Raw genomic sequence first — 19,281 nt, 5'->3', positions numbered from 1 at the left:
CACTACATTTCGTTTATTCAATTCACCTATAGCGCATATCTTTAGACTGGGGGGGAAACCAAAGCACCGGAGGAAACCCATGCTAACACGGGGAGAACATGCAAACTACACAAAGAAATGCCAACTGACGCAGCCGGGGCTCGAACCAGCAACCTTCGTGCTGTGAGGCAATTGAGCTACCCACTGCACCACTGTGATACCAACTTCACAACAATTTGCACCATTATGACAGTTTTTCTCAGTGGCTTTGGTGCATTTCTCACAACACTATTTACATTTGGACAACAGTTAATGCATTTCTCAAAACAATTAGTACAAACTGCAAAACCCAGTTGATAACCTGCAAAAGCGTGTCACTTGCTAAAAATGGAGAGTTCATTCCTCAAAAGTATTGTTTTGATGAAGCAAAGTATTGACGTCAATGAAAGTGTCAGTGTCATCAAGGTGAAAAGTCCTGACATCATTGTTTATGATATGTCAGATGGCTTTGTCATGTTTTCATTATGACAGTTTACTCTCTACATTTTTTCTAATGCAAAAAACTTTGGTGACACTTCCTGAAAATGCTCAAAACTGCACCATATACTATTTGCACAGCCATTTGTATGTTTCACAGTTTTACTGCATATGCTCTTTACAATTCTAATTTATTCACAGCATTGTGCAAAAGAATAAATACACCCTTATTTACAACAAACATAAGCTTCCTTTGGGTAGAGCTGTGCACAACTGTAAACAATATTGCAGTACATATTGGAACTGAACCTACAACATACACAGGTCTGTAAATCATTCATGAAATTGTTCAATTTACAAGACATTTTCAGTAAAAATAAAAGATTTAAAAAGTTTTATAAAATTTGCTTGACAGATTTTTGACGACTAGTTCAACATTTGTGTATGTAATGACTCAAGTAATGAAATGAGGACTATTAGTTATATATGGAATGACTATTCAGCATTCACAAGTTTAGTTAATTTTGACTGTCATGACATAAGCAAATGATAATGTTCTAAAACAGCAGAGAGTTGTATGAAAGCAATTGATGCATGTCCAAAAGCATTTGCAATTTGTTGGAAGGAATGAGAAACTGCTACTATGATGTGCACAAATGACTAATTGTCTTAAGATATGCAATAACTGTTGTGCAAATGTAAATAGTGTTGTGAGAAATGCACCAAAGCGACTGAGAAAAACTGTAATGCAGTGCTGCAATACGATTTTGTCCTGTACTCTTCAGCTATACTTTCAGCAGATTTATCCAACCTCAAACGCAACTCAGTTGAACAACAGATGGAAACACTATTGGGCAGCTGTCATTTTGTCACAACAACATCAAAGCCTGCTGCTGTGATGTTTACACGTGTATCATTGTCCTGGGCTCTGTGATGAAGCATTAAAAGTGTGTGTTTGAGAGCCCATCCAGAGAAAAAAATACAGTTCCAAGCCCCAAGAATTCAAGCGACAACTCTGTCCTCAACTAAGCCCATTGAAATAGACTAAATATAAACAAACAATTCCCCTGTTCTGCTCTGAAATCTGTAACTGCAGCACATCATAGGGATGAATTCTCTCACTCCCTTCAGCTGTGCTGAAGTGAAATGCAGGCGCACATCAATAAGGCTTATAATATCCCTGTGTGAACGTACTCCCCTTATTATCTCTCAGAAGTTAAACCACAACCGAACTCTGTGCCTTTCAGAGCGTCTCTCTCTTTGTTAAGTTTTGGAACTTCAACTCTCATGTTGTTTCAACTTCTGTACTGTAAAGCATGTTTACTTTCTCTGGTACTGCAGGGATATCTGCAGATCGCGGTCTCAATCAGACAGTGTTTACACTTAAGCTCTTGAGTCTGAAAAGGGACTGAGTAGGTTTTCACTTCAGAAATACCTCCAAATGCTCCATAAATGGTCTCTCAGCATGAAGCTATGAGAGCGATTTAAGTTTTGGGAGGTTGGTGATTTTAGTTGGGCAGCTGTTTCATTGCATAATTTTACTTGTGGACCCAGAGGAATGTGCTGTGAAATGTTTGGTTCACTTCTGCTGAGAATATATTTGTTTTGTACGCTGATAAATATAAAAGGGCTGCCAGAACATGAAAGTTGCAACATTGCTTATGATCAGAGAAGGGTAATGCATTCATTTTAATTCTTCAGGCATGTAATGAACTCATTGCATGTATTTCCATCTAGGCCTAATAACTAATACTTATTCTGCAGTGTGAATGAGGCAAGATAAGGTAAGTAGTTTATTTATAAAACACAGTTCTGGTAATTCAAAGTGCTTTAAGATTAAAAAGAATCATAAAATAATCACAAAATAATTATAAGAAATATAAACAAAATCAAAATGATTTAAAGCTGTGCAAATATATATATATATATATATATATATATATATATATATATATATATATATATATATATATATATATATATATATATATATATATATATATATATATATGTTTACAAAATAAAAAGAGAAAGATCCACAGGACTTCATTTGATATCTTCTTTGTTTAATTTGTATTTTTTTTTACCATGAAACAATGTCCTCCCGGAAATCAAAACAACATTCATATCTGACTACACTGAAATCTTATTAATATATGAGCAATGTCTTCTCATAGTACACAATATAGGACTGTTTGTTATAGCCAAAGGTACAATATCTTCAGTAAATATTCTCGATATTTTTAATAATGACCATTAAGATGCTTCTCATCAAAACACTTGTACACACAAGAGGGCTTTTCATGCATTCTCTATAGGCTTTAAGGGGAAAGAAAAACCTGACCTTTGTATGTTTGCCTTTGTTTCTCTCCCCTTTTTGCTGACAGAAAGCTCTTTAAGGCTATAAATGCTGACCACTGAGATGTGCTTTGCTTGGGGTGTGTTATGTGATTATACAGGTCAGCAAATTTCCATATAAGCATACCTCTAGACAGTAGGAAAACCCCCATTAGAGATTCCCAGATGGTCTGTTTAAAATGGTTGGACATAATAACCATAAACGATGAGAAAAGCATGACAAAGCTGAATTAAGCATGAAGGTTGGAACACAGTTAAAATTAGAGAAAATCTTTTATTATAGTTAAAATTATATGTTGTATTATTATATACAAATGTGTACATTTAAATGCACTCAATGTGCTCTGAGCGTCTTCATTTAGATTCTGCATGGCCCCACTGCCACTCTCTGCTTGAGTGACAAATGAGGACATCTCTCAACATGAGATCTGAGTGGCATTAGGGCTACGATGTGAGAGTCACGCTTGATAAATCCTGGTAAGAGGTGGTCATTTTAAAGCCCTGACACTCGGTGGGCATCACTGATTAAACAGTGATTGACTGTCACTCACAGACTTGCACGAGTGCCTCATGCGAATTCCTGAGAGCAGAGCTATTAAAACCCCTCAAATAGGATCCCTATGACTTGATGATACAGCAGGTTTCATTTAATAATACCATACATATTGTATATATATATACAAGTAAGGTGTATATTTATAAAACTCACATAATCTTTTTAAGCATATCATATTTTTATACAGATATGAACTATGTATATTTTGTCTATTTACTTTTTGGTGGAGTTTACAAAGGAGAAGTATATCAGGCCCGTAGCCAACCTGGTGAAAGGGGTGGTTCTTTTGTCTCAAAAAGTGGACTTGTTTTTGCAGTTATTCACCTTATTTTCTATTCAATTATGAGGTTTAAATCCTCCATTTAGTGGCACTATCACTATTTTTAGCTGGATTAGCTTGTCGGATAGTCATCATAACCGCATTTTTTGTTGTACCAATAAAATTTCCAAAAGATTTAGAATAAATAAATATGAAAAAAAAATGTAAATACAAATTTATTACATCATATATCCTTAGAAAAAACAACAACAACAACAACAACAAATTTAGCCTATTGTCATTTATTAGGCTAATAACAAACTGGCCAGCACACTCAACTTTCCAGTAAGAATTTGTCAATTTGAATGATAAACAAAGCATAATAATAATAATAATAATAATAATAATAATAATAATAATAATAATAATAATAATAGTAATAATAATAATAATAATAAAAATAAATAATGTAGAGCTTCACGATTTTTTTATAGCCTCTCTTGTAAATAAATAAATAAATAAATAAATAAATAAATAAATAAAATAGTACAAAAGGACAAATTCTGGACCTTTTGGCCATGGGGGTAGTTCGTTCGAACCACCCAAACCCCCCTGGCTACAGTCATGTATATGATTTCAAACTTTTATGGCCATTTCGCACTAAGCATGACTTGATAAATCAAGGTGAATTACAGATGAACTCTGCTTGTTAAAACTATATCTCTAGTGAATAGTCTCATCCCCCCAAACACTAGTAAAATAAAAAAATCATACTCTTTTTTTTTGCCCAAACTCATATTAATCTTTAGAGTAGTACCTATAGAGTAGTACTGCATCCATCTTTTCTCCAAAAAGTCTTATAATTGTAAGAGAAAGATACAGCTTTGCAATTCTCTCCAGAAAAAGCTGAGCGTCTGGAGACGTGCCGTGGGTGGATATACTGAGTCAACATCTTACACTTAGCAATATCTTAGCTATAACCTGTGACATTTCTGTAAATAAAACAGTGGAAGCTTGGTAATATTAACCCTTTGACACATAAAATCACACTGGAGTGATCAGTCTGTGATCAGTTGCTAAAATCAAATCTGCTTTTCCAAAATGGCTGGCAATGAGCCACAGATCCACATATGTTTTACGCAGCGGATGCCCTTCTAGCCGCAACCCAACACTGGGAAACACCCATACACTCTTGCATTCACACACATACACTACGAACAATTTAGCTTATTCAATTCACCTATACTGCATTTCTTTGTGTCACACCCTCGCTGCTCCAATCACTGCTCTCTCTCACCATCCACCACTCACCACACCCGTGACCAATCCCCGATTACTGATTACTCGCACCTGCACCTGCACCTGCAATCACCACACGCTATATATACTCACCTCCTTCATTCACTCACCGACTGGGATCGATGTTAGATGGTTCACCTCATTGACTCTCCTTCTCCCTCTCGTATTCTTCCGTGGATGTCCTTCTCCCTTGGATGCAAACACAACTGCTAAAGGGATGTAACAAAGCTTTATGGTGTTTGACTGAAGATCTGATACTTGTCAGATGAACTGTGTGTGAGATCACTCTCCGTCTGCTACACCACTTACCTGCTTCATCTCTCCGCATCTGTTGCATTGCACTAATAAATACCCTTAAAAATATAAGTTAGATCAAAATTTCAGTGTTTTCAATGAAATAATGTCTGAATTAGGGCTGCACGATTCTGGCTAAAATGTGAATCACAATTTTTTTTGCTTAAAATCAAGATCACGATTCTTTCTCATGATTCTTTTGATATGAATAAAGGTATACGAGTAGGCTATTATTATTAATTATTGTTAATTATTGTTAATTATTGTTATTGCTATTATTGTTAATTCTCAAAAATATCATCACCTTTGAATTATAAGGTTCTATCTGCGTTCTGAATGATTTTGAGATATTGAGCTTCAAAGTTTTTGAAATCCATATTGACCTTATTCTTCAATGCGGAAGTGCGCGCATTTTTGCGATTGTTTTAGAACTTCCGATTCAGTTGCCTATGGGAGAAATGACTAGGAATAATAAACGGCAAAAAACAGTCAAACTACAGTACTTACTCTATAAACAAGTGTTTGTATTACAATACAGACAAAGTAAAATAATATAATAAGAAATATCAGTTTGCAACACCAAGCAGCAAAACGAGCTGTTTTTAACGTTTAAAAATGAATGGAAGTGAATGAGACCGGAAGTTTCGAGCCAAAATGATTCAAATGGCTGCGCCCACTCGTACGCGGAGAATAAGGTGAATAGCAAACAGTATGTGTGTAACATTTTTTTTTAAAGTATTAAAATGTAAACAATAAATTGTCATTTAATAAGAATATGTCAATAACTCAATTTTGACAAAAATGTCAGATAGAACTTTATAATTCTAAAGTGACGATATGGTAAAACAATAATAATAAAAATAGGCCTATGTGTAGGTCTATACTGTTGCTTAAAATGCAAAATTTTGTACAGTCATTATGGTGGACTTGAACAGACTTTCAATATGTCCTGTTTGTTAATTCACAGTAAAATGATGACATCAGAATACAACTATTCATAATTATAATATTCATTTATTATGTCATTGACAACATTATTAGACCATTTGTTTTCACTGGTAAAATCAAGCATTTGTCGTTATCAGATTTCTTCTTGCATTATATTCAACATTATAGAAGCTAGAGTAGCTATACTGACACTGTAAAACATTAATTGTCAAGCACAATACTATGTGTTAGCTATGAAATAAAAAACATACCAAATGCTTGTCATAATCATAACTGTAAAATGCAATTTAAATTTAAATGATTATTAAATGACATCATTTAAATGATGTGCGTCCAGTTTCATTTTCACTTCCTAGTGCGGCTCATGGCTGCCGTCACTGTGATAACACACAAACACACACATGCAAATCATTCCTTCAGTGTGGCTCTCGAACGATCGCTTTGTGCAACAAACTGAACGTTATTTACAACTTTATTACTTGTTTTTCACAGCCTATGCAGGCTCGTGGTCAGCTCATGTGTGATTTCACGGCCGCAAATCCATCATTACATGAAGACAGAAATGACATTTCTGGGTGAATTATACCTTATAAATACAGTATGAGTATAAAATCCATTTGAGTTTGACTTGTGTTTTATAACTTTAAAGATCTTTATTGATGTCAAACAGCAACATTACAAACGACATGATCCTGACAATGTAAAAACATCACAGGAACCCTTTAAATAAAAGTATTCCGGTCACACTTTATTTTGATGATCCATTTATTGAATTTAGTAACATTGCATCTACATGCCAACTAATTCTCATTAGATTATAAGTAGACTGTTAGTTTGGGGTTAGGGTTAGTGTAAGTTGACATGTACTTGCAAAGTTTCTTATAGTCAGTTAAATATCTGTTGAAGGAGCAGTATTAACAGATATTAAGCAGACAATCTACTAATACTCAAATAGACCATCAAAATAAAGTGTTACCAGTATTTTTACAAGTGTAAAAGTATTCCAAAACAGCACGTGTACACAAAATAAACAGTGACTGACCACATTAAACAAAAGTCTAACTCGTCCAGTGCAAGCAGGCAGTTCCCCTTCAAAGAAAGCAGAAATGTCCACCTGATCTCTTGCTGTTTATCAAAGTTCTTGTTCCGAGAGCTGCAGACAGCACATTTATGGAGCTATGCTGTTATAGTCTAGAAAATCAAAGAAAGATTTGTTGCACGTACATTTGTCTACTGCAGAATCACTTTAGAGTAAGACAGCTGGAAATTGCACCACATGGAGCAAATCAAAGTTTAATGATACAAGTTTCTTTTCTAAAAGTATTCTTATAATTCTGCCATCAATTTTTGGAGCTGGTCTACTGGAGTCTTGTAGTTTAAATTACATATAGAGAATGTATAAAATAACTGGGTATCTGATCCATATTCAACTCTCATTTTGCTTAGTCTATTATTAGTTGAAAAAAAAAAGCCTGTCACTTCTTCATTCACCAGCTTTGGTAATAATGATTTTCTAACATGGGGGGAAATCAATTTATCCTCTCCATTTTTCACTCCAGGTAGCGGAACAAATAATAGCGTATGCATCATACACTGAGCCATTTTCAGCCAGACTCTCTCTTAACCAATCCTTTTATTAAGCCCTGGATGTTCTGATCACTGCACACCCAAATTTATGGGTGAATTCAGTCTGAAGCACAATCCTTAATGCATGGTGCTTGTTTTGAGACTATATTTATTTTCTGAAAGCTCACATTTATTGAGCTTTCAGTATCCGACACATTAATGGATATTTGAGTGATACGTGAAACTAGCATTGCAATTCAGCAGATCATTTACCTGGGACACAAATATGCAGTTTAGTGAGCATAATATATATACAAATTCACAGTTGACCGGGTATTTTTTGTGGATTTTTTTTTCATCACACTGGTTAGTATTGGCTTCACAGTTCTGTCTGTTGTCACAGTTCTGTAGACTCTTCCACACACATCTATTGTAATTTGTTTAAAGTCTGCATTCAAAAACAGTATGTCGTCACTCAGCCTTTTCAAACTGCTTTTTTACCCTCAAATGAAGAATGAAATAGAACTTTAATTACCGGGACCTTTATTATGCACTGCTGTTATGCCGCCTGTCTAAGGAGATCTTACAAATGCACAATTGCCATATATTTAGGTACTAAGCTGTTCAAGTCATTTCAATTCAAATTATATTCCAATTAATAAAAATACAATTAATTGTTTGTTTGCTTTTTTTAAGTGAAATGTATATAAAAAGCTAGGATAGATGATTTTTTATTTAAAAAAAAAAATCTCTGCATATGATAATGTCTGAATTTACTTTCACTTTTATATTCTCTTTATTAGAAAATTTTTTAATTTCTTAAAATAAATGACTGTTTTATTTGTATTTATATATTTATTCATTAATTCATTTTCTTTTCGGCTTAATCCCTTTATTTATCAGGGGTCGCCACAGCAGAATGAACCACCAACGTATCCAGCATGTTTTACACAGCTGTTCATTGTGAAATGAAAAACGTTTTACAACAACCATATCTGTAATTATACTCTTCTATTTTTAGGCAATTTTTTGTTACCACACGAGAACATAACCCGTGAACTGTACCGTTTTTTAAGCCCACGTTCAGCAGTTTTAAAAGACAAAATATGTATTAGTTTTCAGTTTTTGGTATTGTTGTTGTAGTTGCACGGTTGTGCCAGCTGGTGTCCTCAGCATGCTTCATTTTTAGTGCATCCAAACTGTAAATCTAGCTAGTCATTAGCTTTTATAACAGCGAATTTAACTATCATAATGGAATAAAAACAGCACTTTTTCTTTGCAACTTCAAGGGAAGCAAGACAAAGATGTCAAAACTACCTTGATATATGAGGTATTTTATATTTCACGCCACACATTTCACTATGGTGTCTCAAAAAGTTTGTTACCTTTAGTAGGTTTGCTTTCCTTCCGTTTCCTTCTTTTTTCAGCCCTTTTGGGTAGCTTCGCTTCATTTTAGTTCTGTTTTTTATAAACACGTTGTCTGTCAATCACTTTGAAGGCTCTGTAGATGTACAGTGAAGCAAATAATGGAATAGTCCAAAGGTGGTGGTGTACGGGGGTGTAGCTCTTCCTTTGCTGATGGTGAGTCTGCCCCTTCCTAACTGACGAGGATCGTTTTGTGTCAAACTCAAATGAGGATACGAATTGGTATTTGTCCAACTGATGTCTGCAAATGTGCAATTTGATTGTCATTAAACGGTGGCAACACATTATATTATTTTTAATAATTTAATATTATATAAATATATTGGAAAAAAGGGGTAGAAAAACGTAGAGTGAGCAGTAGCATTAATTTATAAAAGAAACATCAACAACAAAAGGACAAAAAGAATGCACTTTGCAATGGTTGAGCCCTACCCGTGTGCATAGCTGAATAAGTCACTATTATAATAAAATTACAATAAAGTGTGTTTTAATAAAACGGGTAAAATCAAAATGTTGCACAGTATTTTGTCAATTAACTGAATAGTTTAAGCAGTGGAAGTATTTTAATTTACTTCCATATATCTTTGGGGATCTTTTTGGGGATTTTGCAGCTGGATGTAACTCCTGTTATGTGTCATGTTCACACAGTATAGGCTATTTTTTTTAGTTCCAATGGCAGTATCTGAATCTTCTAGTTGAAATGACAGGCTCGTGAGTTCACCAGCCTTTATTATTGGGTGCAATGCCCATATTTCACAATGCAATCACCATCTGATAGATAGTTCGCTCTCTTCTTTTCCAATAATCCATTACACTTAGATGTACATCACAATATGAGAAAAAAGATCAGTTTCACCATGCCTTTATATTCACACTCTCCCCTCACTTCACCTCTCTCTCTCCCTCTCTCTCTCCCTCTCCCATCCGTCTATCAAACCCAAAAGCTTGTGGTCTGGCTTGAGTCCAATTCATCACAGTAAAGCAGATTACAGACAAACCATCCTCACCTCCCCTTCATCTACATTTGAAGTTAATAACCCACAGTGGTTGTTGAATCCTTAGTGGTCACTGACTCATGTGAAATCACATGAAGATAATATTCAGGAAAGAGAAGAGTAATCATTGTGATCACTGACAGTTTTATTGTAAGGTGCTTGACTGCACTGCGTCGCAGGTCTCAGAGGACAGATCATGATAAGCCAAATGTGCTCTTGAGCTGTTTCATATCACCTACCTCGGCAAACATGCTTTGGCAGGGAGGGCCCATGCTGGCTTTTTGCAGGCACTGTAATGTGCGACAAGCCCACACCAAATCTAAACAGGCCCAATGCAGTCTAGCCTAGGTACCTACAGCTGCAGACTCACTGTGGGCTCTGTATGAGTAGCCCACAATAGCAGACCACATAAATCCAATAAATGCCTGGTGTGGGCTAGCCTATTCAGGCCCAGAGCCGGCTGCGAGCGCAGAGCCCTTGTGGGTTTGTGTGGCAAAACATTGACCCATTAGTGGTGTCCCTAAATGAGCAGCCCTAGCCCACCGGAAGCCCTCACTAGACCCACACTGGCACATTTGAAGTGGTCCTTCCCCTGATTTGTGTGTATTAAAGACTGTTAGAGACATGTTTTACCATGCCGTCAGTCCATTTTATTCCTCTTAACATTTTAGTGTCTGTGAGAACAATGTGCAGGAAGACCAGAACTCTAATAGGAAGCAGGAAACGAAATACAGAGAGCAGCATGGTCAACTCAAGAGTTTTCTATGTCTGACTACCTTGCAAGCTTGTGTATTATCACTGTTTTGGATTGTATATACTCTGGTGGACCTTGATACCTTGATTTTTGGACTGTTTTTAGGGTATGGCACATTGTATGCTTTCAACAGACTGGGTTTCTTGTTTTATTGTGTTGTTTGTGAATACACATTTCCCAGTACAGTCAATTTTGTTAGATTCTTTTAACACTTACAAACCTCTCACACAACTAAAATCAGAACAATTTTAAACATTGTTACCTGCTACTGAGGCTAAAGCCCAGACAGCAGACCTTCATTGAATTAACATTGAATCCACAGTGAAAAGGGTAAAGCTTCAACGTTGCATTTTCATCCGGTTTGCTCCCTCAAATAATGTTTTCTTTTAATGATAAAAACATTCAAAACAAAAACACATTAATGAAGTTAATGGTATAATTAAGTTATTAACTGAGTGTTATTTGGAATTGATGCTAAACACCTCTGTTGATAAGCAGGTTTTTGTTTCTTTGGTGATCCTGCTTGTTAACAGCAGGTGTTTATCTTCAATTCTCAGTAACACTCAATTGGTCCTCACTGTAAATAAAGCCAGAGGCTGGAATAGTATTGTGAAAATAAATAAATCCAGATGTATAATGGCTGAACTGAAAAGTATTCATACTGAAACATATTTTTTATTGTTGTAGATCATAGTGCAGACACACTGTGGGCCTAGTCAGGGTTTTCTTTGGGCTAGGTAAAGGCTGCTTACTGTGGGCCAACACTAAGTGGTCAACGTTTTGCCAGTGTGTTTTGATAGTGAAAGTGTCACGGATGGATGACGTCAAACTCCAGGTTTTCTTCTGTTTGGTGCGTCTTCATTGTCGTTCATGCTGACATTATGACAGCTGAGACCTTATAGTGTGACATGGGAGTCGTGTTCGTGCAGTCTGACATTCAGAAAGTGTGAGCCAGGCTGCTAATTGAAGGAACGTATGCTGTGTGCAAGCAGTAGCACCACACAACATAAAGTATATAAATACATAAGGAGTGAGCTATAACAATTTATTCTAACACCATGTTCAACAGATTCAAATCAGGTCAAATCCAAATGTTGTACTGTATTTGAAGAGTTCAGATGCAAAAACCTCTAAATGCAATATAAAATGTTTTCTCAGCCTCCTATATTTATGTTCAGTTATTTTACTTTACTTTCATCACTATAAAAGTAAACTGACTGAGTCCACACACAGGAGTTGGAGGAAAAATGCTAATTTTAGAAGAAAATATTAAATGGCATTTAGAGGTTTTTGCATCTAAACTCTTCATTTAGTTAATTAAGTGAATAGTTTAAGCTATTAATTTAAGTATTTTCATAATTTATTTCCATTAATCTTTTTTAGGATCTTGCACCTGGCTGTGCTACACCTGTTATGTGTCAGTTTTTCCTCATGTTTCATACTGTATATTTCTTTTGAGTTCCAATGGCAATAGCTGGATCTGCCAGTTGAAATGACAGGCTCGTGAGTTCAGCAGCCTTCATTTTGGAGTGCAATGCCCATATTTCACAATCCAATCAGCATCTGATAGATAGTTTGAGCTCTTCTTTTGCAATAATCCATTACACTTAGATGTACATCACAATATGAGAGAAAGCTCTTAATGGCCTTGTGCCGGCAGCCCTCTGATGAAAGCCCTTATGCTAATTCTAAGTGGGCCCATTAAAGACCAGCACAGTCTTGTGTGTAAAACCTAATTGTAGAGGAGAAAATATTCACAATTCAAAAAGCATTTGATATATATATATATATATATATATATATATATATATATATATATATATATATATATATATATATATATATATATATATATATATATATATATATATGTAAATGTACAAGTTTAAAAATATTCATTTTAAACTATGAGGTTGTCAATAACCGAGAAAAAAACAACCCAAAACAAAATAAGAGCTCATTATACTTCTTTAATTGTGCCACGGTAAAGTAGTCTGACTTAGAGACTACAGTATTTCCCGTTCTGCAAGTTATATTTGGAGTTCAAATGATTTACTGAGTGTTAGCCTGCACCCAGAGGGAACAATTACAGAGTTTTATTGGATTGTCATTGGGAAGGGATAAGGCAGATAATGAGATAAAATCCAAAATTGTCCTTCAAGCCAGAGTATTTATGAAATAACCAGAGGTTTATAAGAGGAAGACATCTTCATTAGCCATCCCTGCATAATTAGCTTCAATGACAGAGAGAAATATTGGCCACTTGCAACATTTCATTTTCTGCATCACACAAATGGGTTCTGTTAAAAGGAGAGTTCACTCAGAAATGATAATTCTGTCATCGTTTATTCACCTTCCGTTTGTTTTAAAGCTGTTGAAGTTCTTCTACTCAACTCAAAATAATAAAAATGTTGGGATCCAAACAGTTTATGGTAACCTTTGACTTCCTTTTATTTTTTTACTATATAAACGTCAGTTGTTACCATCAGCTCATGGGTTTGTTTAATGCATATATCTCTATTTGATACAGAAACATATAATATAATATAATATAATATAATATAATATAATATAATATAATATAATATAATATAATATAATATAATATAATATAATATAATATAATATAATATAAAATGAAAGCAGTGGGAGTTCACCCCTCTAAAATGCATTTCACTTCTTAATTGCTAAATTAAATGATGAAGTAATGTTAGCAAATGGGAAATGAAGCAATAATCAGAAGCAGTCAGCCATTAAAACAGGAAACATTGTGTTCACTCAAGTGTAACTAACATTTCAGATAGCTTTTGAAAAATTTCACCTAAAAAGTGTGATTATTACATTCCTTCCTCCAGTGGCAGGTTCAAATGTTATGTTAAATGATGACAGCCGCAATGACTATAACAAAATTGCATAGAAACAGCTGAAATATTTGATCCTATACATTGGACCTAAAATATATATCCTAAATACCAACATTTATTTCCTTATTGTAATGTGCAATTACTAAGACTTACTTCTGCATAGTTTTACCATCCTGGATTATTCACAAACGAAATCATTTTAATGTTAGCACATACTCCTTTGACTATGCGTGGCTCGACAAAAAGCTCATATAGTAAAAAGAAAATGTAGCATGGTTGAAAAAACAAAATTAAAAAAAAAACATGTTTCTTAGTGCTACTATACAAACACAGTGTTGTGAAAATGTCAGAAGTATACATATTCAGGGTATATCCATTCACATATAGGATGTATGTGAGAGCACTTGACAATCACACTCAACAATAGCAGATTACATGGCTTTATATGTACGTTGATTTATAGTTTTTCTGCACAAACTGACATTGCCAACTGCTTTGGCACACAAAATAATGTATTTTAATCATGTTTATGGAACTGTGTGAACAGTAATCATGTTGACTATGTTGTTGTCAGCAAACAATTTATATAGAAGAAAACCTTTCCATTTTGTAATGCATTGTTATGAATACTTACTCTTAGGGTCAGGTTGAGTTCAGTTTTTTTTTTTGCCAACAATTGAAAGTCAAACTGCCACAATGTGAATGAACAATCAAAATAAAACATTACAGTCATGTATGTCTGTTTCTGAGAAAAAATATTATAACTAATTAATATAATTAATATTTTAGAGGAACTGGTTAAATTTTAAACTGGAGTGAATCGTACAAGCAATGTCATTGCTGAATAGAATATTATTTAACATATTTTTACAGGCCTCAGTTAAACAAGTCATATTATATGTACATTAGGGGTTTGTTTAAGGGAAAAGAAAAACAATGTCATTTTTCATTGTAAAATAATGATGTAAATGCTCATGCTTGATGAATTGCAATACCTCATCAAAAACAAAGCAGCTGACAGACAATTCCACCTTTCGTTGTGCTACAGTGCATTATAAAGATTCGTACACAAATACAGCGATTTAAAGCTTTACAATGCTTTATTAAAGTTCAAACTCTCTTACTTTAAAGCTATAGCTGAATATGTGTCTCTGATTGACATATCACAGGCCGCTCAGTGAAACACACCCCCATCACAGTTAATGGGCCATGAAACAGGTATGGTCAATGCAAATTCTTCTCTCTTTGACGAGACAGGCAAGGATTTAACTATAGATTTCATTAAAATCAAATGGCTAGAGTGAATCCATGTGCAGGATTTGATACACAGTAAATGTAGCGTAAAAGAGATTTTGAAGATGCAAATTAAGGGGTGTTGGCCTTTTCCTGGCACTCCTAACCAATCAGAGTACAGCAGGGTTTGGCAAAACTTAACAACGTAAACACATGACATAGTTGTGGGACAAGCCACAATCGCAGCCTTTATTTGCCTACAATTTTTGGCTTTGCTTCACCTGTCAATCTGCTACAATCATTTAATAAAAAGTGCAAAAAGTAGATACTACCGTGAGTTACAACAACATCTGGATCTTTTGACACAGATTTACAGATCGTTTGTTGGCTATAACTACTTTAATGTAAAGCAGACAAACATGGGGATATTATATTGCATCTTGCAAGTAAAGACAACAAATGTTAACCAAATTACAGAGATTAGAACAAAATCTGAAACAACCTTTCTTATTCTTTCCTGATCATAATAATTTCCTCACTTTTGTTTTTACTTAGCTAACATATAAATAATCAAGTTTAGAGTCTACATGCTTAAAAACAAACCACATCAGACAGAATGAAATATAAATGAGAAGAATCCCATCTCAAAGCGTTCAACCTTTTAGCTTTTTAATCACACTTACAATCCCATGTCGAAACACAGACTGGGAGAATCCGAAACACAGAAGATTTCCCAAGCTGGACAGTGAGCAGAAAGTCATTGTGATAAACCTGCTGGGATCCACCTCTTCAAAGAGGCCTGTAATGTAGAGAAGAGCAGCTGCTACTGTCCACAGGCTACTGGGCAGGAACAGGGCCGCCTGCACCATCCCTGTCACTGTGACCCGCATCTGGCTCTTCTGCTGGGGCTGGGAAAAAGATTCGCCGCTCTGTCCCATCTTTTTCATATGTTCACGCAGATAAAGAAAAGTTTTGCCCCAAGAGACTATCAGTGTGACCAACGGGCAGGTGCAATATAGCAAATATGAAAAATTTGCCACATGAAACAAAAACATGTCTGCTTCTAAGGTTTGTGCTAGTGCTGTTGAGTTCAGTTCAAGTGCAGTAAAATTAACCGGGACGGGCCCGAGAAAAAAATACATCACTGCCCCCGTAGATATAGAAAACGTAAGAACTATCTGATTTAGAATGAAGCCACCATATAAAATGGCTTTAATATTCCTCTTAATCCAGACAAAGATGGCATGATGTTGAGGAACAATTGATATGTAGTAGAAAATGCTGATCCAGGCATTGCACAAAAAGTTGCCGCAGAAGAATTGATAAATCAGAGCTCTGGTAACCGTTTCCAGCCAGAAAATGTAATCAAAAAGAAGCATAATAATGGTCACGGCTATAACTAGATATTGAAATGTTGAATTGACTAGCACAACAATTAACAAGAAGCGCAGTGGATTACGAAGCGTCACTCCGGAGACTGGCCGCATGAGGCAGAAAAAGAAGAGGAGGTTGAAAACCATGCCTGTGAGGCAGAGGGGACTGGAGATTAAAGCGTACAGCCATGGCTCCATCTTCACCTCTGATGATCAGCAACGCTACAAATGCCCTGCTCTTCCTGATACACCCAGGCTTTTATTAACACCAATAAATGATATAAGGCCAAAGTAAAATAGGTTGGTGAATGAAATGTGGCTTGACGGGCAACCATAAGCAAATCACACACATTCTTTCATGGATTAAAGCATCCACAAGCTCTTCTCATGTGTTATGCAATCAGTGCAACTGCAAAACTCTCAAACAATATTATATTGATACTTCAATTATTACATGTCTAATTCATTTCAATGTTTATGTTTATATTCATATTTATGTTTATTTCATGTTACTGCTTTTTAAATGTTAAACTGTTTCTTTAAATTGCAGGGGAACTTCTGCAATGTTTACTTTTTCAAATACACAACAGAAATGAAATGCACTGCATTTACTGCAAACTCAGCCTCTCCGAGACACTGGAAACACAGCTATCATGAGCTGCTCTCAGTGCTTTCTTTTAGATTACTACAGATGTATTTAATTATTACACAGCTTTTGCCATTTGATGACCATTATAAACCATATTGAATTATATTATATTGCATATACCATATTGCATTGCTTGAATCATTTTAAAAAGTGACCCATCAACTGGCATAACATATATTTACCAGAGGGACAAATTACATCTCCAAAAATAAAAATAAATGTATAAAAATGGATTTAATCAATTCTCGAAATATGTATTATTATATTTCATTATGGGCGGCATGGTGGCTCAGTAAGTAGCACTGTTGCCTCACAGCAAGAAGGTCACTGGTTCGAGATCTGGCTGAACCAGTAGTTATTTCTGTGTGGAGTTTGCATGTTCTCTCTGTGTTCGTGTGGGTTTCCTCTGCGTGCTCCAATTTCCCACACAGTTCAAAGACGTGCACTATAGGTGAATTGAATAAAACTAAATTGGCCGTAGTCTATGAGTGTGTATGTGTGAATGAGTGTATATGAGTGTTTCCTAGTTCTGGGTTGCAGCTGGAAAAGGCATTCACTGCATAAAACATATGCTGGAATATTTCACAATTTATTCCACTGTGGCGACCTCTGAAATGGAGACTGAGCCGAAAGCAAATGAATGAATAAATGAATGAATATTTCAATATAGAGTGCAAATCAAAATTACAAAACAACCTATATTTCCTAAATTATGAGGTCACTGCTTATTCCTATTTAAAGTGTTTCTAACATTAATAAAACAGCATGTTAAAGGATTATTTGTGAGTTGCATATATTCTGAATTTAAAAATTTACATTCCAGTTTGCATAAGTTGCATTCCAGTTTGCATACTAATACTATCCTAAAAGTATGTCTTTTTTTGTGAAGAGTCATTTAAACATCTTTACCAGAGAGAGCCATGTTTGTAGTTTACCATTTTTTTATTGCAGTTTTAATTCCCAAATCGAATTCACGTCTAAAGCACAACTGTGGCCAATATTAGCGTTTGGAGTAAGCAGAGAACTTCGCTTCAAATTTCTACCGGTTATAGTAGACATATTCATTTCAATATACTATGAATTGGGACATACTAATTCTATTACCAAATACTATTTAGGACAAAATATAGAATTTGAATTTGGGTCGCAATAATTGTTTTACTCATAGATTCCTCCAAGATATTGGCAATATTCTGGCACCAGCCATAAACTCCTTAAAGGGCACCTAGGTTAGCCCTTTTTCCGATTTAATATAAGTCTTTTGTGTCCCCAGAATGTGTCTGTAAAGTTTGAGCTCAAAACACCCATCAGAGTATTTGTTATAGCTGTTTGAAGTGTCTGTATTATAGCCGGTAAAACTTGGTTGCTGTTTTTTTGTACTGGGCCTTTAAGGCTAGTCCTCCCCACCCACCGTTCCCACGTGCCTGTCAGCAACATGCCTCAGTTGCCACCCTCGGCTGCCTCAGGAAGCAGATCTCACGTCACGTTTGTGAGAAATACAAGTAAGAACTTTACCAATCAGTATTTGCAACCATGAGTCACACACAAAGTCGTTACAAAGTTCACGCACACACACAGCGAGGACATGCACACACACACACACACACACACACACACACACCGAGGGGGGGAGATAGAGAGAGAGAGAGAGAGAGAGAGAGAGAGAGAGAGAGAGAGAGAGAGAGAGAGAGAGAGAGAGAGAGAGAGAGCTCGCGAACTGAACAGACCTTTTATTCCCGGTTGCTTTGCGCACGTCTGGTCTTGTTGACATGATTATACACGTGACTACCGGGACATGTTAATACGCACAGCTGTCAATCAATTCGGTGGGCGGGGGGACCGCACTCCTACGTAAAGTTGCGGATGGTCTAAAAACCGCTCCAATTGGTCCACCATTTTTATGTTGTTAAATTAAAAAAAAAAAGGACTGGGTGTGTTTATATCACCCCAATATGACTGTCTATACACTACTACATCTACTCACATGTCTGTCCAAACAGCTTTAAAAGTAGATTTTTTTTTACCATAGGTGCCCTTTAATTATCTGACAAAGCTGCATTTAAGTGACTGAAAGTTTTCCAGATGAAGGCCAAAGGAAAAGAAATTGGTTGTTTTAAATCTGTGATTTCTAGAACATTGCATCTTTACAAATGTCACTAACTCATTAAAGTCTCGCAATACAAAATGGATGTCCATAAAAGACAAATGCAGAACAGGACAGGATAATGGAGAGAATCTCAACAGATAAACAG

The 19,281-nt window shown here is 35.5% G+C and overlaps 1 protein-coding gene across 1 annotated transcript; it reads right to left on the bottom strand.

The window, feature by feature from the left end:
- Positions 1–15,660: 15,660 nt before the first annotated feature.
- Positions 15,661–16,578, bottom strand: LOC130234923 (taste receptor type 2 member 60). The gene has a single exon (XM_056465260.1). It carries the CDS (start codon positions 16,576–16,578, stop codon positions 15,661–15,663), a length of 918 nt encoding a protein of 305 aa, XP_056321235.1.
- Between the last annotated feature and the right edge of the window lie 2,703 nt (positions 16,579–19,281).

This window comes from Danio aesculapii, chromosome 9, assembly GCF_903798145.1.
Source record: "Danio aesculapii chromosome 9, fDanAes4.1, whole genome shotgun sequence".
Classification (NCBI taxonomy): Eukaryota; Metazoa; Chordata; class Actinopteri; order Cypriniformes; family Danionidae; genus Danio; species Danio aesculapii.
This window is presented reverse-complemented; position numbering and strand designations above follow the sequence as displayed.